The sequence below is a fragment of the Rhineura floridana genome, chromosome 1 (genome assembly GCF_030035675.1).
Source record: "Rhineura floridana isolate rRhiFlo1 chromosome 1, rRhiFlo1.hap2, whole genome shotgun sequence".
Taxonomy (NCBI): domain Eukaryota; kingdom Metazoa; phylum Chordata; class Lepidosauria; order Squamata; family Rhineuridae; genus Rhineura; species Rhineura floridana.
Genome location: NC_084480.1, coordinates 157,336,805 through 157,357,110, shown reverse-complemented (window position 1 = coordinate 157,357,110; position 20,306 = coordinate 157,336,805). Strand labels below are relative to the sequence as shown.

General features: G+C 40.7%; 1 protein-coding gene across 10 annotated transcripts in view; it reads left to right on the top strand.

The window, feature by feature from the left end:
• POSTN (periostin) overlaps nt 1-20,306 on the top strand; it is an 87,488-nt gene that overhangs the window by 52,686 nt on the left and 14,496 nt on the right. For 8 of the 10 annotated variants that reach the window (XM_061639251.1, XM_061639192.1, XM_061639183.1 and 5 more), the window contains exons 11-18: nt 477-613; nt 2,566-2,696; nt 5,911-6,041; nt 6,485-6,587; nt 8,899-8,966; nt 13,482-13,527; nt 18,963-19,013; nt 19,738-19,833. In XM_061639251.1, the coding sequence (XP_061495235.1) occupies nt 477-613; nt 2,566-2,696; nt 5,911-6,041; nt 6,485-6,587; nt 8,899-8,966; nt 13,482-13,527; nt 18,963-19,013; nt 19,738-19,833 (763 nt within the window). The remainder of the gene's footprint in view (nt 1-476; nt 614-2,565; nt 2,697-5,910; nt 6,042-6,484; nt 6,588-8,898; nt 8,967-13,481; nt 13,528-18,962; nt 19,014-19,737; nt 19,834-20,306) is intronic. The other 2 variants (XM_061639223.1, XM_061639213.1) reach the window with 1 other exon arrangement.

Sequence of the window (20,306 nt, the reverse complement as noted above, 5' to 3'; positions counted from 1 at the left end):
TGCAGCTGAGATTATTTTTCCTTTCCTTTTCGCATTACCAGCAGATTGGGTTAATACAGATTTAAAGGGGAAAACTGCGTGATAACTTCTGCTTGCCTGCAACGTCATGTGAACCATATGAATTACAAGGGGATAAAAGTAGCACCAGACACACACTAAATCGCCATGTGGATGAGCCCCAAGTGTCTGTGGCCCAAAGCAAGCCCCTTGATCTCATGTAAGCAAGGGCAGTGAGGGTTTTCCTCTCCACTCTGTCCATCCAGGCAAAAGGTATCCCACTCCTTGCTAGGATGTGTATTTTGTACAGACAACAGAAAACAACTATTCCTTTAAAGAGTAGAAACAAATCACTTGCAAGGAAACTGGATGAATTACATTTTGTACAACACAAATGTTTGGGGAAGATTCATAATTCAAAATGTGTTTATATGTTTTACAAGACTTCTGTGTGATTTGTCGTTATTTTTTATTGCTAGGCTGTTTGTGTTGAGAACTCATGCATGATCCGAGGAAGCAAAGAGGGAAGAAATGGATTTATTCATATTTTCAGGCAAATAATCAATCCAGCAGACAAAACTCTGCATGAAGTACTGAGATCTGATAAACGATTCAGGTACACCATGATTTTTCACTGTATCAAAACTGTTTTGCAAAACTACACAGAAAGAGGAGATCTTGGTTCTACACAGTGATACTGAGAGATGTTGAAAATCACTCTGAAATTTGTAATTTCTGATTCTGTTTAATGACTTTTTACAGTTTTGGTGTAACAATTATATAAATATTCGGTGAAATCCACATAATGGATGGTTCATGTCACCAGTTTTAGGGAACAGTATATTAAATATAATGTGAGGTTTTGGGGATCAAAAACCAAAATAATTATTTTAATTAGCTAAGTAGTAATTTACAAAGCAAACAATGAGTCACAAGTCTGCATTGAAATTTTAAAAGAAAAATACAACCCCAATATAGCTAGGGCCTTCAAGAGCTTGATCCCAGAAAAATCTCTGGACCTTTAAGACTATAGGTGGAAGGGAGAATTCGTATTACAATACTGTACCGATGCGAGAAACTGCATCTGTGGGAATTTGCCTTATGTATAACTCAAAAATACAGAAACCATCTTAGTACCTGCAAAGTGCAATTCTGAATATATACTGCCTCTAAATGTACTTTGGCAGATATATTGAGCATGCACCAAAATGTCAGCAATAATTATGAAATTGTACGTCTGCACTAATCAAAGCTGGAGGAGATGGCATTTTTGCTATAATGTTGCCAGAGAAGTCAGCTAGGACTAGGTTCCCAAAATCTTTCCCTCACAGACCACTTGAAAAGTGCTGAGGGCCTTGGCGAACCACTTAATGATTTTTCTGCCTGCTTTAGCATTTCTAATATGCTGTGATAGATGCTGTATGATTTTCAATTGTATTTTATTGCTTCTTTTATTTCTTATATTTTATTGTATTACCATTTGCATTCCATAGAATAAAACCCAACATAAGAAATAAAAGAAGCCATAAGCTATGTTCAAATCAATATGAATTCTTAATGCAAACATGCTGTGGACCACCTGAATGAAGCTTGCAGACCTCTTGTGGTCCACAGACTAAAGTTTGAGAACTCCTGGGCTAAGAGAATGAACCATTTCTCACTCTCCACATTTTCCAGCCAGAAATGTTGGATGGTACATCTAAAAAAGAGGGATCTATATTTTCATAGACTTGTTCATAACTTACTCTTGTCCCAGTCAAATGGTAATATTTTAAATTATGAAATTGTAATTAAATAAATCACTGGACACAAATGCATGCTCATGATTCTCTTTCTTTGTATTCAGACAAAAAATAAGTTGAAAAGCATCAAAGGAAAATGTTTACGTCTTTGCCGTTATGTCTGAAACTACCCAGAAGAACCCAGTCACATGTATTACCTGAAAACAGGGGTAGCCAACATAGCACTGTCCAGACGTTGTCGGACTGCCAAGAATCCCTGACCATCGGCCATTCTTGGCTGAGACTGCTGGGAGTTGAAATCCATCACCATCTGGAGGGCACCATGTTGGCTACCCCTGCCTTAGAAATAAAGAATTATATGCATGCTGATTATAACTGCATCTCAGTAGTCGATGGCTATTGCTGCAGAGAACAAGAGTGTGGTTGTGGCATATGTGGAGGGGACTGGGACACAGTTGCTTGATGCATTCTGGTAGGATCACAACTTAGGACATATCTACAATACAGACGTAAAGTGGTTTAATAGTCATTGCCTCTTCCCAGCGAACGATGAGATCAGTAGTTCTGTGAAGGCGGCTAGATTGCTAACAGAGTTGTCAGTACTCTCTCTAAACTACAATTCATATGATTCTGTGGAGGAAGACATGACTGTTAAAGGGGTATGGAATTGATATAAGTTCATAACATGTGTCTGCCTTTAGGGACACACTCTTCTGCCTGTGTGCAATTTCATTTTAGTATGCTGTCCAATGACCTAATAGTAGGACGTGCCTGTTTTTGCAGGAAAACTGAGCAGTTGTTTATTGTTTGTCCTTTTCTTTCTTAGCACATTCCTTAGTCTCATGGAAGCTGCAGACTTAGAAGAGGTTCTGTCCCAACCTGGTGACTGGACTTTGTTTGTCCCAACTAATGATGCTTTTAAAGGCTTGACTGAAGAAGAGAAACGGACCCTGATAAGTAAGTAGGCCAAAAAAAAGTAGATAATAAAATCTGTGCAGTAGTCCTCATCAGTGTTGTGGGTTGTCATGTGATTTCTCTTGGTTACTTTAGTTTCCGAAAGTATACTGTCCCGGACTGGAAAGAGAAAGACACCTCCTTCTTGTAACAAATTCTAATGGAGTAGCTGGGATCTTCTATTGCACAACAAAAAGCCACTTTGGACTTTTTTGATACTAACTGTAGTTTGGGATTATGTTGGAACTCAGAACTGCAGTTTGCTTAAACTGAGGTCTGTTGGAACAAGCCAAGACAATCAGAAACCCTGTTTGATCTTGACAGTTTTCACTAAGCCATACTTTAAACCAGTGCTTTTTTGTGACAGTGCTCACCAGTATGGAGTCTGGCACCTCTTTTTCCCCCCTACCCATGACAACCATTGTGTGCTGGTACCCACAGCACTTTTATCAAGGTATGAGTACCAGTGCCTCTGTGTGTTTTTTACCAAAAATGCACTGCTTTAAACTAACCACAGTTTGTTCTTGCTGTATGTAAGAACAACATACCAGTGATTAATTTACACTTAAAAGTGGATTCTTCTGATCTCTGTGAACCAAGGCTCTGTCCTGGACCTAGAAATCTTCAATTTATTTTAATTAATGGCTAATATCAGGGGCGAAGAGCCCCAAGCCTGGGGGCCAAATGCAATCCTATGAACTCTTCATAAGCCACAGTCCCTCCACAGGTCACACTCCTTTTTCCCACCCCACCCCACTCTTCATTCTCCCTGAAAGCTTTTGCTTGGCTGGAATGCGTCTTTGAGAACACCACTTACTTGCCTGGATGAAGGAGTAGAACACACTGTGCATGTGCAGAAACCCTCTGACTTTTGTGTAGTTGGAATTTGGCCTACTGTACAAAGCTAAAGGCAGATCCATGGCTCTGCCTACTTTTGCATCTGACCCTGCCCACACTGGCACGTAGCCCACAGAAGGTTCTCTGTGAGGGTATATGGTCCTCAGATGAAAAAGGTTAATCATCCCTGACTTATATGAAGGGATAGAGCAGTGGTCACTAACCTTTTGGAGCAGAGAGCAGATTTTGAATTTTGAGAGAGTGCCAGGGGAACCAATCACAAAAAGGCTGCCATGGAGGCATTGGCATGACACAAAATTAGAGAACAGTCATGGTGAAGCTCTTACCATAATTGTATTTTCATGCATCCAGGCTATTATTGCTCTGTGGGGCTTATTATTATTGCTCTGTGGGGCTATCCTTGGGCCTGGTCTGGAAACTCCAGCTGGTGCAAAATACTGTGCCTAGACTGCTGGTGGGGACACACTACCACCAGCGCATACCTCTGGTGCTTAAAAGCTTGCACTAGCTGTCCATATGCTACCAGGTCATGTTCAAGTTTCTCGTATTAATTTACAAGGCCCTTAATAACTTCATTCCACAACCTCTTGATGCTTTTATCAGGGGTTGCAAACTCATCACCTATGGGCACCATGGCACCTGTGAAGGCCTTCAGTGGCACCCCCAGCAGGTAGCCCACAATCTGTAGGTAGCCATCCTAGAAAGAAAGGTATGGGACAAAATGTGCAGGTACCCTTCTAAGTGTTTTATGTGAAATGAACTAACTTGGCTGCTCCAGCCTGTCAGTGTTATTTGCCACTGAGAGAAGTCAGAGCTGTGATTGATGTGAGTTGTTTGGATACCACACAATAGAAATCCTCGGGGTCCTAAATAGCTGCTGTTTTGCTCTATCTCTTAGTGCACTTTTCCTGCCTCTATATTTTTTCTAGTCCTTGAGATCTCCATAGTTTGCCTTTCCTTTTCTTCTAGCAATCAGATGCATCTTTCTTGTGCTGGGTTCACCTGAGATCAGGTAGTGCCTAGAAGTCATTTTCTGCAAATACTACTACGCAATAAGTGCGGGTGAATGTTAAAGAACCCCCTTCCTCTAAAAGGCAAATGTGACCACTTTGCAAAGAGGCTTAGGCATGTCTCCTGCTTTGCAGGAGCTAAAGACCAGGGACTCATTAAGAATTCACTGTATAGCTAACTTACAGTACAATGATATGCATGTCTACTCAGAATTGTCTCTTTGTGTTTAATGGGGTTTACTTATAATAAATAATAAAAATAAAATTTTATTTATTAGTTGCCCATCTGTCCAAGTTAACGGACACTCTGGGCGACGTACAACAATACAATACAACAATTCAAGTACAATATAAAATAATATATAAATCAGCAAAACACAACATCACCATCAATTCAACTAAAACCATCTTCAGTTAAGATTCCATAAAAACTAATCCCCCTCAAAAATCCCATAGGCCTGCCTGAATAGCCAGGTCTTTAAGGCTCGGCGAAAACCCAACAGGGAGGGGGCATGTCGGAGGTCAAAAGGGAGCGAGTTCCAGAGGGTGGGGGCCACAATCGAAAATGCCCTCTCTCTGGTCCGCACTTCATGATAAATTACTTCAAGATAAATGAGTACAGGATGCAGCCTAGGCTTTGGTTTAGGGTTGGCACTGAGGAAAAAAGGATTCTTGTATCCTTAACAGCTGTATGGCATACAGAAATTCAACAGGCCAAGCTTTTCTAGTATGAAAATACAATTATGGTAAAAGCTTCACCACAACTAATCTCTAATTTTGTTTTATGCTATGGCTCCATGGCAGCCATTTTGTGACTGGTGCTCCTAGCACTTCCTCAAAATTTGAAATGCGACCTCTGGTCCAAAAAGATTGGGGACACCTGCCTTATATCCTTGCCTAATCACTGAGATCTTCAGGGGAATCATTGTCAGTGGTCTGCCATGGCTCAGACATCCTTTTATTCTTTGTATCTCATTTGTAACTTCATTGTAGTTAAAACTTAGAAACAGCTTAGAAACAACAGTGTTAAGAGGAGTATAAATTGTTGAAATAAATAATATACTCCAGATACAACCCTAGCTGATCTGTTGGGTTTTCCTAATTTATCGTGCTGTCTATGAAACTGTGAACTGTGCTAGAGACAACAACCTTGTTATTGTTTGTAATATTTTTACTTTTTCGAGGGTGAAAGAGGCTCTGAACTTGTCAAAGGGTCTTGATCCCTACTCTCTGATTTACCTCTTGTACATGAAAATAATTCAGATCTTGGATTTGGGGTGTGTGTGTAGGGATAAGCGGTTAAAAGTTGATCCAACTATGCTTATGTCCATCATTGTTTTCCTCCACAGAGGACCAAAATGCTCTCAGGAATATTCTGCTTTATCACTTGACTCAAGGAGTTTTCATTGGAAGTGGAATTGAACCTGGTGTGATCAACATTCTCAAAACTATTCAAGGTGGCAAATTATACTTGAAAGCGGTGAGTAATGAGAGTAACCTTTTGAAAAGGTTTTTTTTAATGACCAATATTCTGTAGAGGTTAGGAGTGTTGCTCTAGGACCTCACATAGTTGTTGTGGTGTAACAATAAAATGGAGATGGGGACAACCATGTACACCACCTTGAGCTCCTTGGAGAAAAACTGGGATATAAATGTAGTGGCAGCAGCAGCAGCAGCAGTAAATAGACCAGGGGGAGCATTCCAACAGATACGCAAAACCCTCCAAGAAATGTCATTGGTTTTATTAAAATACTTTTGGCTTCCTTTGTAATTCCTTAAATGTTGCCAGAGCACAATTTTCTAATTTAGTCTTATAATGGGTATTCTACTGTATAAATACTAGATATTCTGAAAACATCTATTTCAACTACATAGAAATGTATTTCCTTTTCTTTCTTTTAACCTTTATTATATAATCCTTAGATAAATGACACTCTTCTGGTGAATGAACTAAAATCAAGAGAATCTGATCTTATGGCAACCAATGGTGTAATTCATGTCATTGACAAGCTCCTGTATCCAGCAGGTGGGTTGTGGATTATTGTAACATATTCATCTGTGTTGCTGAGATCATCTACCACATAGTCACTGTTGACTGTTGCACTGTATATTGTTTTGGAGTGAAAAGCAAACCTGGTTTTCTGTAGCATCATCTGACCATTTGGTAGGTTGACTTCACTTATCCGCACAAATGTCACCTAATGCTAGATGGGTGAACATGGTATTTGTCTGCCACCACTGAGTAGAAACCCAATGGAGAGAGAGACCCCATGTTGGACATCTCTGGGAAGTGGGGAAGACAGGGGCCAGCTAGCCCTAGTTGCATTGTGTAGTGCTCCACTCCCCACCGCCACACATCTGTGTAAGCCACTATTACATCCACCCAGAGCTTGGAAGTAACTAGCTACAAGTAACGAATTACTTGTAATTCATTACTTTTTTGAGTAATGAGTGGGTAATTCCTTTACATTTTGATTGTAATAGAACTAGGAGTAATTTTACTACTTTTGTGGAGTAATTGTAACGTTTCCAGAATTACTTTTGGGCATTACTTGGGGGGGAGCAGGGGAAGTCTTCTGCTCCTCTGATTTGTGGATGAAAATCATGTTCCTCAAACTGGGCTTCTGTGCAGTGTCGCTCTTTCCTCATGCTCTGTGGATGGGTAGGAGGCGACGAGGGAGGAGGCAGAGAGTGAGACGGGGTGGAGTGGAGAAAACAATTATTTTAAAAAACAGATAGTAGTCATGAAGAATGGAGTGGAGGGAAAAAGGATCCAGAGGTCAAGAACATGGATAAAGGAGGAGAAGGAGGCAGCAGCAGAATGGAGATAAAGAACCGTGGAGGTGAAAGATGACAACGCGTGTGTTTGTGTGTGTGTGTGAATACTGTGTTTGCACTTGGCACACAAAGTGGCCTCCACCACCCTCTCTGGCTACTGTGCTGCATTTGCAGTATTTTAACTTTTTTACATCTCGGGATCCCTCCCCACCATCATTGCTATCTTATGAATTAAAATAATTATTCTACTACCTCTGTATGTGTTTGTTTATTTTTAATGTTGTTTTAGGCTACTTAGATGTGCAGCAGCCAAGGCCAGCACCTTGTAGGCTTTTTTTTAAAGTAACTGAAATGTAATTGTAGCGATTACTTTGGAGGAAAAGTAAAGAAATCAGTTACTTTCAGAGCAATTGTAATTGTAATGGTAATTACTACTTTTTGGGGCCGTGTAATGGTAACTGTAATTTATTACTTTTTAAAAGTAATCTTCCAAGCTCTGCATCCACCACTGAACTAATCAGAAATTTCATGAAGCAGGGAAATTGTTTTTAAAAATGCCTGAAACGTGCTGCCAGTTACTAATGAGAACTCGATTCACTTGCGGTAATGCACACCACAGGATTTTACAGGCAGCTGCTCAGAGAATGATTAGCTGTACCCATACATCACATACTTGTCAGTGTCAGACAGATCTCCTGAATGTAAATATGCATGAATATATGTCTGGTGGAGAGCGTTTCCCATTAAAGAGTTAACTAACCCCGAGAGCTCTTTGTCCAAACTATTTACTGCAAGTGAATGCCAACTGAGGTCTGGAAGGTGACTACTAGGGAGAGGAGCTTTTCATTGTTTTCACCCTGGTTATAGAACCCCTTCCCAGAAAGACTTGCCTGACACATACGTTATGGTATTTTTAGCACCATTTACAAATTTTCCTCAGAATTTTTGTTCTTAAATATTTTTAGTTGTTTTCAAACTATTGTACTGATGTCATTCTCTGCTGCTAATGTTGTTTTAATTTTTTTCTCCTGCTGCTTTTCTTTTGCTTTAGATTTTATTTTCATGTTGTATTATTGTAGTTTGGTTTTAATATATACTTACAAATCACCTGGAGAACTTTTTCTATTGGATATTTTATAAATATTGAAAAATAAATGAATAGTGTATTTTAACTTTTGTATCCATTCCAAGGTTGTTTGAGCTTTAAGGACAGAAGTATTTGAAAACTCCATTTTTTATTATTACAATTACATTAAGGAAATGTGCTGCACTTGAAAACTTTACAATCCATTTCACCCATTGTTCAATACAAGTTATTCACATATAGAGAACAGCCCAAACATTTTGCTTTCAGTTTTGAAAAACGACAATGTTATTTACTTAGTATTTTCTTGATAGGAAAAATCAAGATTTAAATAATGAGGAGCTGAAAATAACCAGCCTTCCTCTTTGTGTGCGTGTGTTTAATGTTATTTTTATTGCATCATTCCATTAAAATGCTCAAGGTGGCTTAAATGAAGAAAGTCCTCATCATTTTTAATCTATCTTTTTTTTTGTAGATGTACCTGTTGGAAATGATCAGCTCCTCGCCATTCTAAAAAAAATTATTAAGTACACTCAGATCAAGGTATGTTCCCTTGATTTGGGTCTATATATATATCATAAAGCACAATCTGAACCACACTGGTGGGGTTTTTTTCACAACCTTTTGTTTATGAGGCCAGAAAACATGTTTATCATAGGACAGTGATATCAGTAAGATGTGGGACAATAACCTCCCAGCAGATGCCTAGGAAAATATCTGAGGTTCCTTCTTCCCCAGCCTATGCAGAAGAGCTGCTCAAATACCCCAAGGTTAAAACTACAAGTTTAATTCAAAAGCAACTCCCTCCCCCTGGGGGAGTGTCAGGTTTACAATCAGCCATGTGGAGGAGCAACAGCGAGCAAGAACCAATTCAGATCAAGCCACCTATCATGACCTCTGCAGAAAAGGAGCATGATCCACACTCAATAAAAACATGCATTGATTTGGAGGGGGAACAGGGATGGGAAAGAAGAGGGAGGAGAGAGTTTAGCTACCTCATGCTGAGACGCGCTGTGCCTGTGTGCTTGTTGCTGGGGGTCGTGCCAAGTGTGGAGCTGCTCACTCCATTCACATGTACGTATACACAAACGGGCTGAGGTGCTGGAGAGTTTCTTCTAAGGCAGAGGAAATAAATGCCTTCCTGTATGATGGAGCAGGCACACTGGAGAAGGTGGTACTAGGATCTCTTCTCATCTCCTCTGCATCTTGTGTCTTGCAGAGCTCATTTGTGGCCATGGAAGACCTTCTGTGTGTGCCATGCCTGGGGCTAGATGGTTCTCTTTAGGTGTAGGGTAGGGATGGCTGGTGCCTCGAAAGCGTTCTGACTACCTAACAGGCAGTATCAGGCAGTATCAATTTCAGTTTGTTCTTTGTCTGCTATGTACTGCTTTTACCGATTCATTTTTCTCTCCCCAAAATATTGATACTAATATAAATATTTTATTTCAAAATATAATATTTTCTATCAAAATATCAATATTTTGAAAGGAAATATGGTTAAATGAAAGAAAATATTGATACAGAAAGGAAAGTGGCTTTGCCTGTTCCTCCACTGTGACTGAGGCTGGTCAGTTTTCACATTAACACGCAGAGACTAGCATTTACCTTTTGGAAAGGAAAGGAGGAAAGCAGCTTTCATTGTCTCCCCACTCCCCCCTCCTCCTCAGCAAGCCCTGAGTCCAGGGGCATCACTACCGGGGTGCAGAGGGTGTGGACCGCACCCGGGCAACACCCTGAGGGGGGTGACACCCAGAGCTGCCCCGCGCCATTGCCCCGCACCAACTCCTCCTCGGAGGTGGGCGGGCGAGACCAAAAGCAGGCGCCCACTCGCTGTCGGTGAAGCCAGGACAGGCCTCCCACCGCCAGCCTGGAGTGTGTGGTGAGTGTGCGCGCACGTGCGCACACACACAAGACCAGCCACCCTCGTCCATGCACCTGGGAGGGTGCACAGCAGAGGTCCGCATCCCCCCTGCACTCCCGCTAGTGACACCGCTGCCTGAGTCCTTACTATGAGTGAGGCATGGCTTGCTTACTTCCATTTGGAGCTTGAGTGGACGGAATTGGCACAGAAAGAGCGAGCGAGCTGTAATGCTGTGCTAGGAGTAAAATCAGTAAAAGAACATTATATTTGGTGGGGGGGGGGAATCCAGTATCAGGGTAAAGCCAGTGAAGTTCAGTGCAAACAGGATCACTCCACAAAGATGGAGAATATGTGGACCATTGAAAAATCCAGTGCTAAATCCAAATTCAGCTGAATTCTTGTCCATCCCAGCTGCAGAGGCATGCCTTCTTTCTTTCCCCAGATAGTCCAGAATCTATGAATCACTCCAAATGCAGAGTTGAGTGTTGTTTCTTTCAGAACATCAACACACCACAATCTCTAGGGCCTCAGAGAAGATGGTATGCGTGTTGCCAATCTTTAGTGGCACCTCTTGATGGGAATATTGACCTGCAGGAACAAATAAATCCTCTTCCCCCTTCTTTTTTATACCTATTCATAGCTAGATGGGTAAAGCCTTGCAAACTGTTGCCAGTGTGCTGGTGCCATCTAGGCAGCACTCTAGGACAGAAGTGCAGGGACCCCTCAGAGAATGAGCAGGAAGGCCCCCAAATGCAGCTGGACTGGTTTACTACATTGAAATAATACACAGCAGCGCCATAGAAAGGGTGTGTGTGGTGGGGGACATAAGACCAATGTTTACTCTGCTTCCACAGCGAGAGGCAGTATATTTCTGAATACTAGTTGCTGGAATCTGCAGGAGGGGAGAATGCTGTTGTGCTCAGGCCCTGCTTGTAGGCTTCCCATAGGCAACTACTGGTCAACTACTATGAGGATGCTGGACGAGATGGGCCACTGGCCAGATCCATCAGGCTGTTCTTATTAATAACTCACAGTTCAGCATGCACCTGAACACCAGGGACTGACTTGTGGGGCAACATGCCTGCCTTCAAAACCAGGGACGGCAAGTTTTCCCTGAGATCCCATGAGGCCTCAAACTGGCATGACTTCCAGGATCTCAGGGAAGGGGTGGAGAAGTGGCCTTTTCAAAAGGGCCTGGTAGATGCCACACCAGGCCTTTCCCTTGCTGAGCTTCTCCAGCCCATCCTTTCTTGGTTTAGGGTCTTTCACTCAGGCTTTCTGTGGCTGCTGGTTTATAAGGCTAGAAAGGAATTTTACTCTCAGTTGCAACTGGCTCAAGGTTTTTGCCTCTCTCTCAGGGGACAGCTGGCTGGCTTGTTAGTTGTTAGTTTTTTCTTTGACACAACTTGGGCTGAAATGACGTTGGGCAGGATCTCAAACGGGTGGGGGCATATGGGTTTCAGGGGTGGTGCCTAGGTCCTGGCTTTAGCTTGAGTGAGCCAGGCCTGATGTCATGCACCTCAGGTTGCCAACAGTTGCCACATGCATAGCTTACACTACAATGGGTCCTTTTCACTGGTTAACTCCCAACCTTGGCAGTTGTGCTGGGATGGGTATCAAACAGCAGGCATGTTTGGTTTGGTTCTGTTCTCTGTCCCGTGTCTATGGGGCAGCACAAGGTGCATGCCACACAGTTCCTACACTACAAAGAATATCTACATCACCAACTTTTTATAATCATCAGTTCCATTACTTCCTGGCAGTAAGAGTAGAGGGGAAAGATGGGTTTGCAATAGGGTCCATACTCTAAATCCACTTTTGGACATCTTCCTGCTTATGATATGAACATTGTCCCATTACACATTTTCCTTTGGTAGACTGGAGTTGGTATACCTGAAATAGCAAACTAGTGCATGTCTCCACCAACAAACTCTATCTGACGTGGCAGCCTGGAGTCCTTACTAACAAACAACTCCTGTACTGCTTTTTGTACAAGTGGATAGCAAATACAGAAAGAATAGCACAGGAACATAGTGGAATGAATAGAGACAGACTGCAAAGAAAAAGAATTCAGAAGGAAAGTGTTCTGGTGTGCACAGTCTTAATTTTGATAGCAGATTGCTGCAAATTTGCCCTGCGCTATGTTATCCCACACTGCAGGTTCCAAAGGAATTATTGTGCATAGTTTAAAGTAGCAAGTAACAGAAAAGATGCTCAGGAAAGTGAAAGTTTTTATGAAGGTTTGGGGCAGGACTAAATGTTACAATAAACACAGAGCTGCTGCTTCTGCTGTAAATAATAACTCCATAATAATTGAGTTTTCCCTTCCTATTTAATATAGCTTAGTCTGTGTGCTGATGCCGTTAAAAGAGTGTGTTTCCCCACCTCCACTCCTCTTTATTGACTGCTGCTTCTGGGGGTAGTGATGGGGAAGAACTTTGATTCAGTTCGAATTCAAAACCAAATTTATCAAATTCACACTTTCCGAAACAACATGAGACCCAAAACACAGTCATCCTTCTACATTCGCACTTACTCACATTTTGCAATGCAGTTCTTCAACTAAGCGACGTTTGCAAAAATGCATATATTAGCGGAAAGTGTGCCTATAAATGAATATATTAGTGAAGATGACATACAAAAATGCATTATATTAGGAGAAAATGCTTGTAAAATGTGTACATTATTCAAAACTGCATCCAAAAATGTGTTTAGTAGGAGAAATCCACTAAAACGCTGGAGAATTATGAGGATTTGTTTTTTAAAAAATCACAAATTGCGGCAGAAATGTGGATAAGCAGATTTAAGAGGGGGGAAATGAGAAACGGAGAGAACCAAAATTGACAGATCCTGCCATCCCTACCTGTGTGCAAGAAAATGGACAATATGATGGCATCAGGAGTATACAGGCTAATTTTCACTAGAAGTTACAGGAGGGAGTTGTGGTGGCAACCTCATGTGTTTGTTGGTTATGTTTTGTTTGAACATTTAGTTCTTGGCCAAAAATTGAATTATTTTTTTAATCTGAGTCCTAGATTAACTTCCAATGATTTCTGTTCCTCTGTCTTGCATGCTTTTGATGGCGTTCTTGCCATGTAAGCATGGCCCGTGCTTTATGCTGCTGGTGTGACTGTCATTTCTTGCTTGTATTTTTGAGTTTCTCATATGTAGACTTAACTCATCTTTCTTTTCCCCAGTTTGTCCGTGGTAGCACATTCAAAGAGATTCCATTGACATTTTACAGTAAGTGTTTTTAAATGTAACATGGACAATCACAAATGTTTATTGCTATGGAACTACATAGTTGGGTGGAGACTTCATTGGGCATTTTAGAGAATTAGGACTGTCAAATAACTGTCAAGAAACTGGGCATATGACAGCATGTGTCATACAGAGTGCCACTAAAACAAAAAGTCTGTTCCATCAATACTCCCATTTAGTACTCTCGTTTCCATAAAACCCATTACCAGGAGATCACCCAGTCTGAAGCCTGGATTTTCCATTCAGTTAATAGTAAAGGTAATTGTCTGTTCACAGGCTGCCTGTTCATGGATTAAAGTTTAGAATAAGAATCATAGTAGAGTTGAAAGTGGCCTATAAGGCCATCAAGTCCAACTCCCTACTTGATGCAGGAATCCACCTTAAAACATACCTGACAGGTAGCTGTCCATCTGCCTCTTGAACGTCTCTAGTATTGGAGAGCCCATCACCTCCCTAGGTAATTGGTTCCATTGTTGTACTGCTGTAACAGTCAGGAAGTTTTTCCTGATGTTAATCCAAAATCTGGCTTCCTGTAACTTGAGCCCATTATTCCATATCCTGCACTCTGGGATGATTGAGAAAAGATCCTGGCCTTCCTTTCTGTGACAACCTTTAAAGTACTGTCTTAACTCCCCTCAGTCTTTTCTTCTCAAGGCAAAACATGCCCAGTTCTTTCAGTATTTCTTCACAGGGCCGTGTTCCTGGTCCTTTGATCATCGTTGCCCTCCTGTGAACCTGTTCCACTTTTATCACAGAGTTGTTGCTACTGTATGATGCAGATCAAAGAAATCAGCTGATGGAATGTTGATAATCCCCTATGAGTGCTCAGACCCTTTCAGTAAAATCATTTCATTAAAGATGCAACTAGGCACTCAGAATCCATGGACTTTGAAAGTACTGGACTTCGGCAGGATCATGCCCTGCCTTTGTATAACCTGATCATATACATATTATGCTGGTAATACAAACATAAATTATTCTGGGAAATGTAGTTTGGATTATTGCATTCAGTCTAAATATGACATATATATGGTACTGATTTGTCAAGAAAGGGGGGAGCTGTTAGCAAAGGACTTCATTGGTATGAGGCAAGCTACATGGATGAACTTTGCTGAGGCCATTTTGGTTTATTAATACTGTCAATTTTATGGTAAATGGAAATGCTATTGTATATGTCACAGGAAATCTCTTCAAGCATTCTTTTTTTGGGGGGGTGCATGGGAACCTCCACAAGCAGAGGCCCCCTGCTTCCCTCCACCTTCTGGAAGGTGATCAGAACAGTGACAGAGAGCTAACATGATTGTCCCACTGCCCCCTCTCACATGTTTCCTTAATTTTGAAGAACATTTGAAGAATGTTCAATGTGCTCAATCTGCACTTCTCAAGGGCATCACATCCATATTTTTTGTGATGGTCTTTCATAAATCCCATTCAATACCAGTAAGTTCTCCAATGCCATTAAAAAGGGCACCAGAGGGTAGTTGTTTTTAACTATATCATTGTTTGCTCTCTTCCATTTTCAGCCACCCAAATTATTAAAGTTGTTGATCCCAAGATAAAAGTAATAGAGAGCAACTTTGAACCCATCATCAAAAAGAGGTTAAAAGTGGTTGATCCGATGTAGTACGAATGATAGCAAATATAGCAAGATAAAATAAATACCTCAAAAACATCTGCAGTTTGTTGAACAGAAAAAAGCCCACAATATGTTGGGATTGTGGAAAAAATTAAGACCACAAATAGAGATGCTACCAAAATTTAATTGAATGTAAAATTTAGTGATGGCCAATTAAAGCAAATTAATTTAGAAGAACATTCACTGGACATTTGAAAATAATCTGTTTATTTTCAAAGTTTATCTTCAAGGTAAAAATTAGAGACTTTTGAGAGAAATCAAAAGGAGTGTCAATACCAATAACAAAACCTTATGGCAATGGATTGTACTTCCCAAGCCACAATTCTCAACAATTTCACTTCTGAATATAACCTCTGAAGTGTTAGAAGTTCAACGGTAGGGTTCATTCTGTTTGTAACATCAACTAGCCAAGAGGGGGATGGGTGGAGTTGTTGCTTAGCAAACAGAGTTGGCATGATCTTCAGTGAGATAGCTCATGCTCTGATTGGCTGTGCAGTTCTGAGGGAGTTTTCCTCTGTGTGTTTGGTTGTATGTCTCCCTGCTATGTACAAGATCCGAACTGAAAGACAAAAATTCCTATGTTCCTTGCTCCTCAAATTATATACTGGTTTTGTTCAGTTTGCTCACTAAAGTGTTATCAGGACTTTTCTCTCTGGCCTTTGTCTGTGTTATTTAAATGATTTTGCTAACATGATGCCAGGTTCCTGGCCTGAGACTGATCCTGTATCTTTAGAAGAGAAAGTCAGCCAAGTGCAGGTGTTCTTGCAATACTGTAATGAGAAAAACCACAAGGTGGAATTCTCCCTTCCCCTTGCACAACTTTTAAAGATGCAGAAGACCTCTTGGTTGCCAGGCCCGGCCTCCAAGAGGTCTTCTGTATCTTTAAAAGTTGTGCAGGGGGAAGGGAGAATTCCACCTTGTGGTTTTTCCCATTACAGAGTTGCAAGAACACCTGCACTTGGCTGACTTTCTCTTCTCCTAAAGATACAGGATCAGTCTCAGGCCAGGAACCTGGCAACCCTAAACATTAAGAACTTAAAATAGCACATTGTGAATTCAATGTGCTACTTTACAAACTAGCAATGTAAAGAATACAGAGAAGACAAAATATGATCAGGGTCACTTTTAGGCAACCAAGTTCATTCTCACTCTGCATTTTAAAAGTGGAATACAGGGTTGGCTTAATATGAATACGGTCTCCTAACTTGAAGATATTTGTTGTGTCATATTTTGAACAAGCTAACGGCAATGGGAGAAGCTTTGTTGGAAGCCCATATAAGGAGGAATTACAGAAGTCAAGACTCATGATCATCAGGGCATGGGATGTTGCAGCAAGTGTAGATTGGGTCATATTAGAGGTATAACTTACACAAAAATACCTTTCTTTAATATTTCTTTTTAATTTCTTGGTAATGACCTGGTGATCATATTTGTAATTTGAAAGATAAAGTCTGCTTCATCACACAGTCTCATCCACACCATACATTTAAAGCACTCTTATACCACTTTAACATGCATGGCTTCCCCCAAAGAATCCTGGGAGCTGTAGCTTGTTAAGGGAGATTAGAGTTGTGAGCAGACCCCTCACAGAGCGACAGTTCGCAGCACCCTTAACAAACTACAGTTCCCAGGATTCTTTGGGGGATGTCATGACTGTTAAAGTGATATAAGAGTGCTTTAACTGTATGGTGTGGATGTGACCAGAAGCTCCTTATGTGTTTCTGGAATACATTTGGCTCCAAGGGAATTCTCTCAAAGCCAGAACTTTAGATAGATGGAGCTGAATACACAGCTTTAATAAAATGGTTATTTATTGCAGTTCAGACTGGCTTTATTACAGGGGACGAGACCTGAACTGACCTGTTTCACAGCGAATGACAAAACAGTGACTCGTGTTCATTAATGCCAGGCTTATAGGTTAGAAAAGTTACTCCCCAAGTAGAGACTGTCATGAACCTGTAATGGTCATGAGTTATTAAAAATCTAATAGCAATACTTTGGCTCCAGTAAGGGACTCTGGGAGACGGTTACAGTTGGAAAAGACAAGCCTTTGCCAATTTGCAAATCTGAGTTTCACTTCCCAGCTGAAGATGGTTAGAGAAGCCTTAACAAGCTGCACCTGTTTATCTTTGCTGATTAGCAAGTGCCTGGTACCCAAGGTCATCCTTGGCCTGTACAGTTGGAAAACACAGTTGGGAGGGGGGCCTGAAGGTGCGAAAATGTAAGAAACATTGAGAAGAAAGTTACATCAGCCAATTCCTGATTGGTCAATTAATCTTGGACCGTTAGTATCCTTTTCCCTTAAGTATAGGGCTAGAGACCCATAGCCTTTGTTCTCTGTTCCCTGCCTATGCTGACTGGCACCAGAGTTCCAAACCTTTCTGCCTTATGGTTCCAGGGGTTGCTTATGGGAAGGCAACCTATGTCTGGTTCCATTGCTTTATGTTGAACATCCATCTCTCTTAGGAGAGGTGCCACGCAACCAACTACCTCGTGTGTAAGTAGTTAGGTGAGTTAGTTTGTTATTTTCTTGTTGTGTGTATGAATTCTCTTGTAAGAACCTAAACCCCTGTTGGGTGAATGGTCTTAAAGGATTACTTGCTGCTATATGTTATGTGCACTTATATATCTTAATAAAGCTACTTCTATTTAACCTGGTGTGTTCAATTGAGAGAAGGGGTGGTTCTGGATTCAGTACCTTGACCAATCTCAGTCACTAACTACCAAAGAGGGTTAAGAAGTTAAAGGCTTGGATTTTAAGTGTTAAACCAGAGGTGCCTGGCAAGGAGTGTAACTGTGACTCTTGCCTTTTAGGACCTTGGTTTTATATATCTTTTGGGCTCAGAGATCCCCTGGCTCTGAGTGGACCAGTATACAGGGGTGGTGGCAGCCTACCTTCTACCTTGCAGGGTTGTTGTGAGCGTACACAGCCTTGGCAAGGGTGAAGTAATAGCTTTTTTGGTTCCAGTCTCATTTCCCTAAGGGTGGGGGTCTGAGTCTGATGCATGAACCCAGTACCTTGAGGGTCCGGGGGTCATGACAGAGACAAAATAAGTACAGTGAGTACTGATTACTCCCTCCATGCAGCGAACTCATCATTGGCTGCCAGACTAGTAACCCTACCTCTGGCTTCACCCCAGGGTGTGGTTTATGTTGGTCAGGCTTCTTAACATTGCTCGTAATCCCATCACTGACAACTCAAGAACAGTCCTCTTTAGAAGCAATTTTCAGCTCTTCTTTACATGCCAATGATTGCAACATTGGCAGCCCTAAGAGAACACAGAAGCATTCTTTATACTGTATCCCATATGTGTGGAGACCAAAATATACTTTGGCCAGGAAATGTGTCAGGAAGCAATGTTCTGATTATTCATTCAAAACTCTGTTCTTAAGGTAGAAACAGGTATACGGGACATCATTTTCAGCAGTTGTTCTGCTCTTATTCTACATTTCCATATGTATATTAGACACAATTCTGTGCGGTTACATGAAAAAGATTTTGCAATTATTATGAATAAATAAATAACAGTGGATATAATTCAAGGAAAATTAAGCACTTTTAAGCACCACTGAATTCAATGGAAAAGTGGGGTATGTGCTTAATTCAATAGGTCCTGGAAGTGCTTACATGTGGTTAGATTATGCCCATAACTTTTTATCTGAGTTTGTTACAAAATGTCTTCTTAATTTATGTTTAGATTATGAAGCCTACTGCAACTTAAAGGAGTTTTAAAAACTAACACAATCTGATTTTCTCAACATATTTTTATCATTATGACAGATGTTATAACAAGAGTAGTTGGTGGCACCACAGTTCGAAAGGAGATTGAAGGTAACATGTCATGAAATAAGACAACTAATAGACTTTCTATAATATCTAGCTATGAAACAAAGCATCAATTTTTTCACAAAATACTTTCAATGCAGAAAAATCACACAGGAAGGAAGCAGGGGCCAATCAAAGCTTCCTAGAGCAATTATCAAGACAGAATTCTTGTACTTCACTTGACCTGGAAGAGGAGAAAGCTTCCTTCTGTACTTCTTGCTAATGTTCAAATTGCTGCTGTCATTTGGAATACCTCACAGAGTGACCACTGTGTATTCATTAAGTTCAGAAGGTCACAGACATGTGACAGCAAGTTCAGCAAGAGAGCAGAGACACAAAAGCAGTAGATGGGAATCAGAAACAGCCAATCTGTATACAGGTATTGCTAACAGACATCCTCCATTCTCCTCATATTCATACTTCTGCAGTCCTACTTAATCCATGATGTGCCAGATTACACAGTTACATTTAATGCATACCAATGCACACATATATCAATAATTCTGCTTACTTATGATCTGGAATTCCCAGCCAAAATGTGTGTATCTCTATCTACAACAGTTTCAGGACATTGCTGCATCGTTTTCAACACTTATGTGCTAGCCCCAAACTTTAGGATTGGCCCTGACATAGGAGTTACTTCTTAGTACCAATTTCATACCATGCATTGTACACATTGTTCACTACGTGTTCCGTATTTACTTTCCAATGATGAAATATTAATTTGCAGTGCCAACTATTACAAGGCTCACTAAAGTGACTGAAGGTGAACCAGAATTTACGCTGGTCAGGGAAGGCGAAACAGTAACTAAAGTTATTCATGGAGGTGAATATGTCTTGTGGGCTGCATATTACTAACCAGAACAGTTTGGAAGAGACAGTTCACAGTTACAATTTAATTTCTTTGTAAGCAGTGCCTTTAGCTGCTGGATTTGCTTGTAGCATGTGTTATAATGATGTTTTGCACTATAATGTTCCATTATTAAATCCTTTGCCTCCTTTTCCTTCTTATTGAATTGTATTCCTTTCTCATTTTGTGTGCTCAATTTTCACTGTCTCTTTATATTTTTCATGCCTGCTTTCTGAATTGTGTCCATGAGATGAAATACAGAAAAGCACTTTTGCCAACTTGATTAATTACTCCATGTTCCAATGTATTTATTATGTTTACAAGAATCATTTCTGAGCCTCAAGGAACTTGATATTTTATCGTCACTGGTGAACAAAAATGGAGACTAACTATCAGTCTATCCAAAGGCTTGATTTTTAAAAAATGAAATATTTTATTCTGATTTCTTA